Source organism: Apium graveolens, chromosome 3 (assembly GCF_009905375.1).
Source record: "Apium graveolens cultivar Ventura chromosome 3, ASM990537v1, whole genome shotgun sequence".
In the NCBI taxonomy this organism is placed as follows: Eukaryota; Viridiplantae; Streptophyta; class Magnoliopsida; order Apiales; family Apiaceae; genus Apium; species Apium graveolens.
This window is the reverse complement of record NC_133649.1, coordinates 283,294,896-283,304,770: the sequence shown is the minus strand read 5'-3', so window position 1 is coordinate 283,304,770 and position 9,875 is coordinate 283,294,896. Positions and strand designations below refer to the sequence as shown.

The window sequence follows — 9,875 nt, the reverse complement described above, 5'->3', positions numbered from 1 at the left end:
TTATATAATAATATATAAAAATTCTAGTATATAGATATGAGTTATGATTATAAATTATGGTTTTGTGTGTGTGAGTGTATATTATATTAAAAACATCAAATTACTTTTTAAATAAAAACTTGGTTAATTGTTAATATGTCGTAGTTATACTCCACTTCATATACTTAATATTATTTAAATTAAATTAAAGTATATGAAAGTCATATGTAAACTAAATATTTGTAAATATATATATCACACACTTATATGTAATATATAATAAATTTTATATTATATTGACTTAAATAACCGTTCGATTGTAAGTTTAATATAAACGAAACAAAGTAAATGATTAAGCTCAAATCGTGGTTCAGAACCGAACCAATCCGTTATTTTATGGTCTAGTTTGGTTTGGTCTCAGCATTTAATTGGTCTTGTTTGATTTTGAATTTCAAAAAACCGTTCTTACTGATTCGGTTCGAAAAAAACAAGAATCCGGACCAAACCAATCTGTGAACACCCCTACTTAGTGATCATCTTGTTTCTGCAAGATCAATTGTTGCGTGGTGATCATCCTATTTGTATTTCTTCAAAAATAATGAGACACATGGTACAAATCCAATTATTTAATAGTGAACTCATTTAACTGTCGAGCCAAACTTCTACGTTAAACTTTACGGTGTGGAATTTCTAATTTATATTATTGAAGAATATTGGCGACTTTGTTATATTATTAGGAAATTTAATTAATTTAAGTTTCTTATTTATTTAAAATTTTCGAACTTATAATGTATAAATCGCAGTGAACCGCACAACACCGCACCGCACCGCATTTTTGTGATGTGGTTTATGCGATTTTTGAGGGTACACGGTGCAGTTGCGGTTTGGAAATTTGATCAAACCGCATGTGCGATTTGGTTTGCGGTTTGAGAAAAAAACCGCACCGCCCGCACCGCGCTAAGCGCTAGAAGAAACTATAACTGTACCGTTAAAACCCAAGGTGACTATTATAATGGTTCAACCTGACACAAGTGAACTCTTCTGCTAAGTACAAAGTGAAATATGAACTATGAGCGCGTTGCTAGAAAGTTGATCGCTCAATCAAGAAAGTGTAAATTTTTGTGCAAATAAAAGGTTTAGGGATACGAAATGCATTTTCCGAAACTATAAGCATTAAACTGAAAATGATTTAAGTCGGAGGATGTTAAGTATAATTAACTCTTTGGGCTAGCCTGCTGGGTAGTGGACTAGTGGATAGAGCTGGGTACTAATTGCTTGTGACATAATTGCCCGGGCGTATCAAGATAAGCCATGCAAGTTATAATCTTATATTCTCATCCATTGACAAGGAATATGACCATAAAGATAAATGTCATTGCCTCCATTTTCAGTTATGCCTATTTACTTTGGCTCTCTATAATAAGAAACACTAGTATTCTATGGCCAAAAGATGAAAGTCCGGAATCAGTTTTGAAATTGAATTCACATCCAAATTCCAAAAATGATAAAAAAAAATAGTACAATACATGAAACAGAACTAGAGTCTAGATATCAAGGACAAAAAGAAAAAGTTATGGTAGAAGAAACCACCAGCCTTTGCGGAATTAAGAAACTATCACCCAGTTTTCATTTCTTGGACTGGGATGGTTGACTCTGTTGCAAGGGATTGACAGTAGTGGCCGATTTCTCCAAGATTTTTAGTGCTTTCATTCTTCGAAACTCTTTTCCTGCAATAAGGATTAAAAACGAGATGTAATAGCATGCTTTTATTGGTTCATCAAGCCAAGTTTTGGCTTAATTATGAGAAAAGATTTATAATTCGAAAGAATAATAGAGTATTTCAATAACTCTAAGAATGAGTATTGACCTTAATAATCTATATTTCAGGCAATCAATATAAAATTCAATTTCAAAATTTGTCTGCTAGAAAAAGATGCAACCCTCCAACTGCAATTTATTTTGTTATGAAAATCACGTAGCAGATAATTTCAACAAGCATGAGGTCAACCCCACATATTACCCATATCTCCCCGTAACATATGGTATTACACTCTGTTATCTAGTTGTGAACAGGTTATTCAAGGAGAAAAGGAGGTATACCTAATACAATATATCATAGAATTGAGACAGAAGATAACAGTGATGAAAGATGCTACAAGTCCAATACGGCACACTAACAGTCATTTGTAATTACATTAAAATAGACAGAGACTGCGCCAAATGATTGATGAGAAAAATCTACACAATTTGCCAAATTACTAATGGCGAAGCTTTTATAGCATACTGCATTTTTTGGTATATAAATTCAATTCTTAGATCTTAGGCATAATAATGCCATTCCTAGTCTTGCAGTGAAGATCGATTTAATAGTATAAACTATAAAGTATTTCAGTTTAGGAATGGGGATTTTACATAAAACCCTTTGTTATACAACGCAGTCCTATTTAGTAAAGTAACTTCGATATAAGAATTTAAATTTGGGTTATTTATTCTATAGTGGATTCCAAATGTGTCTTCCTAGTTGAATCAAGGCTTCAGTTTGCAGAATCCAAGTTATTTGTTGCTTCACTTCCTTTCTGCATCACTTGCCTCTAATAAATAAAATATGCTGCCCTATTTACAAACTTAACTTATAGGAAATCTACACCATGCATTGCTAACTATTTTCGTATTTTAAATTTTGCCTACGTGAAAGGAAAAGGGGGAAAAATACCTTCCTCTATTGTTAACTGGATTGCTCTCCTCTCCAGTTCAACCGCATATATGCTTAGTTCAGCCGGGGTAAGATGACGAAGCTCTGTTAAGATAAAAAATAAAGATGATAAAAATGAGAGAACGCCTTTCAAGTTGTATAATTACTAATGCTTGACACATATGTAGTCAACTAGTAATAGTAATAGAATTTTATAACTCACTCTGAACATGATCCCTGCAAACAGACTCATCGTCACACATTTTCAAGAAATTCTGTAAATGAATGTAACGTTCTTCCCATTTTCGGTCATCCACCCTCCTAGAATCAGTTAATAGGGATACCTTCGAGGTGACTTTAAAGCAATCATTTTCAGCAGGTCCCATCCACTTACCAGGATTAGCAAGAGTAGTAGGAAATGAGTCTAATTGAGAATTTGAATAAGAAAGAGTATTCTTTGGGGCCATGTAATTAGATGTAGCCATAGGAACATGATGTGCATTAACCTCCAACACCAGAGTTTGTTTTTGAGGTATTTCTTGCTGCATATTGCGATAAGGCTTCAGGAGATGACTGCTTACATTTCTATCTGTGTTGTGCTCAGTTTTTCCATTCTTTCCTACAATCTCAAATTTCTTACAAGTATACACCAGATGCTCTTTAAAAGCTGTGCGATCAGGGAGCGGACGAAAAGGGTGGCTTGCAGCCGACTCGGGTAACAGTCTCTTAGTTCCACAAATCTTTAACTTATCTGCAACGGGTCCTCCATCAGTAGCAAGCGGATTTTCTTGATGGTTTCGCGACACCCTATTGTCATTTTGAACGTCTGCAAGCACCGCCTTCTTTGTTGACATAAGTGGATACTTACGAGATATACAAGCGTCCGGCCCAGTATTGCCTAGCTCGTTGTTTTTGAGTTCCGAATTAATCATTTTCGATTCCATACCTAAGAATTTCTGATATTAAATAAAAACATTTATTCACGTTAGAGCCAGATAATACGCATTAATGATATATTATATATATATATTAAGCAACAGATTGATGTAAAAGTGTAGCTGAAGAATATAGCAACTAAGATAATAAAAGAAAACTGATTAAGCAACATCAAATGTTAATGATACCAAGGACCATCTATAAATGAAGAGAATTTAAATTGCTAAATTTGACCTCAAATTTTTCTAACACCAATGCCTAACAATAAGCAACGAAAATTTAAACTGATACCTGATCTCAAATTTGCTAACACCGAAGCCTAAATATAGTGAGTAAAGTTTTACCAATGACTAACAATCGTTAAAGACAATTAAAACTGACATACCTCTTCCGAGTTAATAATGTACCCACTTCGAATTAAATTACTAGATAACAGCAACGGCTAACTAAAAGCAAATGAACTTTTACTCGCATAGAAGCACCAGATGGTATACAATAGATTTTAACTATGAAACAATCACACAGGTAGAGAGAAATTTAAATTCAAGAAAGAATGAAACTACCTAAAAGTAAAAAAGAATACAATGCAATTCCTGAGTTGCAGCCTAGTGGCTACCGTTAACAAGAAATTGTATGTATGAGAGCATTAAATTCCAGCGTTCAACTTACCCAAAATAAATTAGTCCAAGGCTACTTTACCTTCATTTTATTTATAATAAGTGTCTGGTACTAAGTTATATTGTTCTCGAGTTTTTTCAAGTTAGGGTTCAAAGGAAGACAAACCAATAAGCTGAACATTCTAAAAGGGCAAAGATAATCTAAATGCCACCCTAGAACAGTTTTCTATTAGTCTACCTCAAATTCACAATATTTACAAATTTAATTAAAAATTCAACTGGACGGACGCAGAACATCTAGTAAAAATTAAAAAATATGCAAAATTTTAAATGATCAAGTAATTTGGACCGATCATTCTTAACAAAAAATAAACAATCAATCTATACCGTTAGCATTAAAAAAATTACTTTCATTTTAAAAAAACAATACTGTACAACTTAATTTGCATAAAAAAAACTACAACAATATTTTAACCCAATCTTCACATCTGTACGGTCAGATCATTAAAAAACATTAAATATGATTAAAGGCCACACTAATAGAAGTTTTTAATATATTGGACTTTCGAAACTCCAAGCACATTGTAAAATAGTAGTAGTAATCATCCAAAACAATAGCACAAATACGCTTTCAAATGTTTACCCAAATTCGAGATAAAGTATATCAAAAAATGAGCAATTCAAAGCACATCACTACCAACAACTTATCCCAATTCACCTGATTATACTAGGCAACACCAAATTTTAATTTTACGGCACTCGAATAAACATTTTATAAATTCAAGGTCACCGAAAATACCTAACAGCCTTAGGACAATAAAAAAACAGTAATCTGTGTGTGTAGAAAAATGTAGCAAATGTAAAAGTTTACCTAATTGAAGCTGTAAGAAGAAGCAAGGAACATATCTGATAGCAAGACAGGTTACGAGAAGAAGTACTAGATGGGTGGGTGTTTGTAAATATGTACTATTAATGTTATAATATAGAGGTACTTACATATAGACAAAAACACGGCGCGGGAGAGAGGAGTTGGTAGTTGGTTAGGGGGAGGGAGATAGATGGTGGAAATCTTTTTTTATTTTTTGAAAAAATGGGAGTGTTTTGCCTCCAAAAATTAAGAATTAAGATCGGGGGTGCATTAAAAACCACGTTTGGTGGGGCATACGTGATTTCATTACTTTGGTAATTTTCTTAATTGTAATTAATGTTTTACAAATTCTTGAATTGGCCGGGTACTCTTTTTTTAATTAGGAATGGCAAAAAATTTCGAACTGACGGATATTTGACCGAATTGATATAAACGATTTTTACTGAACCATGTTTTCATGATTTGGTTACGGGTTTGATTTTTAATTTCAAAAATCGATTCAATTTAGTTCAGGTTTGATTTTAAGGTCAAACCAAATACCCGAAATCCAATTCGAACCAAAATCAAATTGAAACACGACTGAGTTTTATATACTATTATATATAATATACTATCATTATATATTTACATAATACATTTATATAATTGATAAATAATCATATGATAATTTAATTTGATTAACTAAATATTAAATAGTTCAAATGGATTAAGACTTCGTTAGATTCTTGAAAAAGGAGATCTACTAACTTCAAATGAAACACACGTAAAATGAGAAAATTAACCAACTAAAATAGTTAAGTGTGACTAAAATAATTGATAAATTTAATCACACGTATTTTATTATGTTTTCCGCAATTTTGGGATAAATTTAATTTGAATATAAGACTTGTTCATACTTTTTTCAAACATATTTTTGATAATTTCAATATAATTTCTGGTTCAAACTCGAAGTGAACACCGAAACCCAAAAGTTCGGGTTTGGTTTTCAACTTTTAAATTTCATTTGGTTCGATTCAGGTTTAATTTTGATAAATAATATTTGGTATGATATTAATTTTTGTCCAACCCTAATCAAACCGACCCGTTGCCATTCATATGTTTAACCCCCTGTTCGATTCAAGTTTCAGGTAATCAAGTTCAAAAATAATTTTACAAAAATTCGGTCAAAATTCGATTTGAATCCAAGTACTCGAGGTTAAACCCAAGTTTACCTTTCTCAAATTTTTATAAACTTATTTTAAAACAATCTCCAAAAAAGATCAAATCAAAATTTATACTCTGTTCCTCTAGGTTCTTTACATTGATGGACGAGGCTCGACACGTATTTTAAAACTCCCGTAAAATTTATTTTAAATAATTTTTTGTTTTATATATAAATACGATATTTATTTTTACACAAAAATAAAAAAAATATAAAACTATATAAAATCTTAAAATATGTGTAAAACATTGACAATTAAGATTAGGATGGTGCGTGCCCGGTTTGGGCTTCTCCATAATTATACATGATATGTTTGACTTATTTTTACAAGTCAGTTTATAACTTATAAATCCGTAATAAATTATTGACGAGTACTTGTCGACCCAACTTATAAATTATAGTCGAGTATATATAATTTATCATCTGATAAGTTGATTGTCATCGACAACATATTTTTTCTCAATTATTTAATTTTTTATTAACTTTAATTTTAAAAAATCATGTTTTTAAATGTTTTTTTTGAGAGTATGTTTTTAAATGTTAATTAAATTTAAATTCATCAATTAAGATAATTATATTTAAAAATTATTAATTTTAGTTCATTTAAGTAAAAAAAATATGACTTAAAAATTAAAATTATCCAACCACTCACTACATAACTTGTTAGTATTTATCTACTTACTTAGCAGTTATCACATATAAGTCATTTAAATCATAAATTAATTATTTTAAGATAAATAATGCTACATGTATCAAATTAAATACCAAAATTTGGTTCGAAATGATGTGATAATGATGACTTGATAACTTGAAATAATTTTATCGGTGAAATTTATGTAAATATTGAGGGTTCGCTAATTGTTTTGTAACCCACCAAACAATGACATGGAATACGTGACATTTGTAATGCATTTTAGGTATCAATTTTGTATCTCTAGTATTATTCTTTTAATATTTTCTAAGCTGACACATAATCATGTTTTTCTATTTTCGTGCACAATCGAAAATTTTAAAAATTAATAACTTTTTTTATCTATACTAACATAATTTGATTAAATTTGTATTCCACGTCCATCAGTGATTAAACAAATCAAAAAAATAAGAAAAATCATGTCCTATGAACCAAAATTTCCCGAGATAAAATGCTAACCCCTTACTCTTGAGTTTTAAAAAAGAAGGAAAACAAGTGTAATGTAATTTAAATAATTTCCCTTGCATTCATAATAATGTATCCAAATTTTTAAAAGAGCGAAAACGGTAATGAATGTAAACTTAATCATCTTTCAGTAGGAATCTTTCATTTAAAATATAGAACGGAAGTATTTTAGCTCCATTATCAATTTTTTGATTTAAAAAACTCTGAAGAAAGCACTAAAATCTTTAATTCTTACAAGACACTTTCTAAATCATCAGATCAGTAACTCCATTAACATAAACACCAAAATTGCTATATTTATATTTATTTTCTTTATTTTCTCCTCCCCTTGTAATTTTATTTATTGTTCTGGAATTGTTTTGTGTGGTTTTTTGTGGGTAGTCAATATTCGAATGTGGATTCAGATAGTGTTCCAGTTGATCATGAAGGTGCCTCTCCTGAGTTTGGTAATGACCTTGGAGATTTTGAATTATTAATTATGGTAAATTTATTTCGGTTATAGTGAAACATTTTTACAGGGAGAATCTGATGGAGTGGGATAAACACAGTCCGATTAAGGTAAATCTGATTTTCTTGTGTTACATCCTCCATAAATTATTGCATCAAAAGATAAATCTAAAGATATTACAAAATCTTCTTGGGTACAGACCCCTTAGATATTACAAAATCTTCTTTGGCACATACATTAGAGAAATCCTAGAGCTCCCAAAATGATTTCAGAAATGATTCTCAAATTATGATGTGTCAACCAGTTATTGGTTATTCCTTTAAAAATAAATTGGACTTCATTTTAGTTATCCATTTACATCACGGTCAGATCTTCTTCGTCAAATCTTCGTCAAATAATCAGAGCCATTAGATCAAAATATTAAAAAAATACAGTACACAAGGTCTCATATTCAAATCCCGCAAAGAACAAACATTTATATTATTATTTATAAAGATACATATAAGATCTCAGATTCGAATCTCTTTAACAACAAATATTTAAATTATTATTTATAAAAATATATATAAGTTTTCAGGTCAAATTTCACCAACAACAAACATTTATATTTTATTTATAAATAGGATCTCATAAATCATATAATATTTATACTATTTGAACTTAACTTATACATCATGAAATTATAATTATATAATAATTATTTAGTATTTAATTATTTATAAAGAACTATAATAACATTATATAAAATAGAAATGAAAATATATAAATATTTATTAAGACCCAAGCATCGCACGGGCCGTGAGCTAGTGTGTGTTAATACGAGCACCACCAATTAAAACATAGTGTAATTCGAGAACAAATACATTTGGTCCTCACTTACATTCTCCAACCATGATAGCTAAAATAGTTAGTCAAATCAGGATTATCTAAAATTTTATTTAACCTGTAAGGGCCATGCACTCCAATGATATTAGTTATAATCACTAGTTATATTCAAAAATATTATTTTATTCCTATTTTTCAGATTTATATGTATATATATATAAACTTTAAATAATAAAATAAATTTAGTTAATACTTAATTCAATAAATGAAAAATATATAATTGTAATTTAATAATAATTGTTACAACTTAAAATATAATAACATACAAATATAACAAAAATATATTTAATAAAAAGTTACTAATATTATATATATATATATATTGTTTGTTAAAAATAATTTGTAAATTTTGTTAATAAGTTAACAATATTTTAACACTTAATATTTTATAAATTAAAAATATTACATATAAAATAATAATTTTAATATTTATGTATTAAATATTATATAAATATATGTATATATTAATTTGTATGTGTATGTATTAATATGTAGATTTAGATTTAAACATCAACTAAATATGTCGAAGATATAGTTAATGCCTATAGATTCAACAAATATAGAAGATTAGAGGAAGGATATCTAAATTTTTTGCTAATAGGTGATGTGCTTGAAGTGCTGTTTTTTACCTAATATCTATATTTGATTGTCACATAGGATTTTTAGCTAACAGGAGATGATTGTTGGAGATTCTATAATGGGTTACATGAACTCAGGAAACTAACGTCTTAAGCAATAGCCAAATGAGCACTAATGATGCTATCCATAATTTATACTTATGTTCAGTGTTCTAAAAATGGTCTAGGCGGCTGCCTAGGCGCTAGGTGGTGGTAAAACGCCCCGACTCGGACTTAGGCGGTGATTTAGACGTTTTTTCAAAAAATCGGGTCAAAATCGGGATTAGACGGACTAGGCGGTTAAAAATCGGTTCTAGGCGGTCTAGGCGTAAATTAATTATAATTTTTTTTACGTTTTTATAATTTTAAATCATTAATTTCATAGTTTCACACAATATCATGTCAATTTATAATATAAAATATTGGTAAGAAATAACAAGTAATCTAATATATTTAGATTCTCACTTAAAATATAA

General features: G+C 29.5%; 1 protein-coding gene across 1 annotated transcript; it reads right to left on the bottom strand.

Annotated features, from left to right (window-relative positions):
- Positions 1–1,587: 1,587 nt before the first annotated feature.
- On the bottom strand, positions 1,588–5,319 carry LOC141713477 (uncharacterized). The gene is made up of 4 exons (XM_074516911.1): positions 5,096–5,319; positions 2,895–3,627; positions 2,693–2,776; positions 1,588–1,706 (listed from the first exon to the last, which is right to left on the bottom strand). Exons 2-4 carry the CDS (start codon positions 3,613–3,615, stop codon positions 1,606–1,608), a joined length of 906 nt encoding a protein of 301 aa, XP_074373012.1. The 5' UTR covers positions 3,616–3,627; positions 5,096–5,319; the 3' UTR covers positions 1,588–1,605.
- Between the last annotated feature and the right edge of the window lie 4,556 nt (positions 5,320–9,875).

Bases quoted from the DNA above. Each gene is read 5' to 3' on its own strand.
- LOC141713477 (XM_074516911.1), bottom strand. From the start codon at position 3,615: ATGGAATCGAAAATGATTAATTCGGAACTCAAAAACAACGAGCTAGGC. The intron at 2,777-2,894 runs GTGAGTTATAAA...TTATCTTAACAG, and splicing joins TTGCAGGGATCATGTTCAGA to AGCTTCGTCATCTTACCCCG. The intron at 1,707-2,692 runs GTATTTTTCCCC...TCCTTATTGCAG, and splicing joins CCAGTTAACAATAGAGGAAG to GAAAAGAGTTTCGAAGAATG.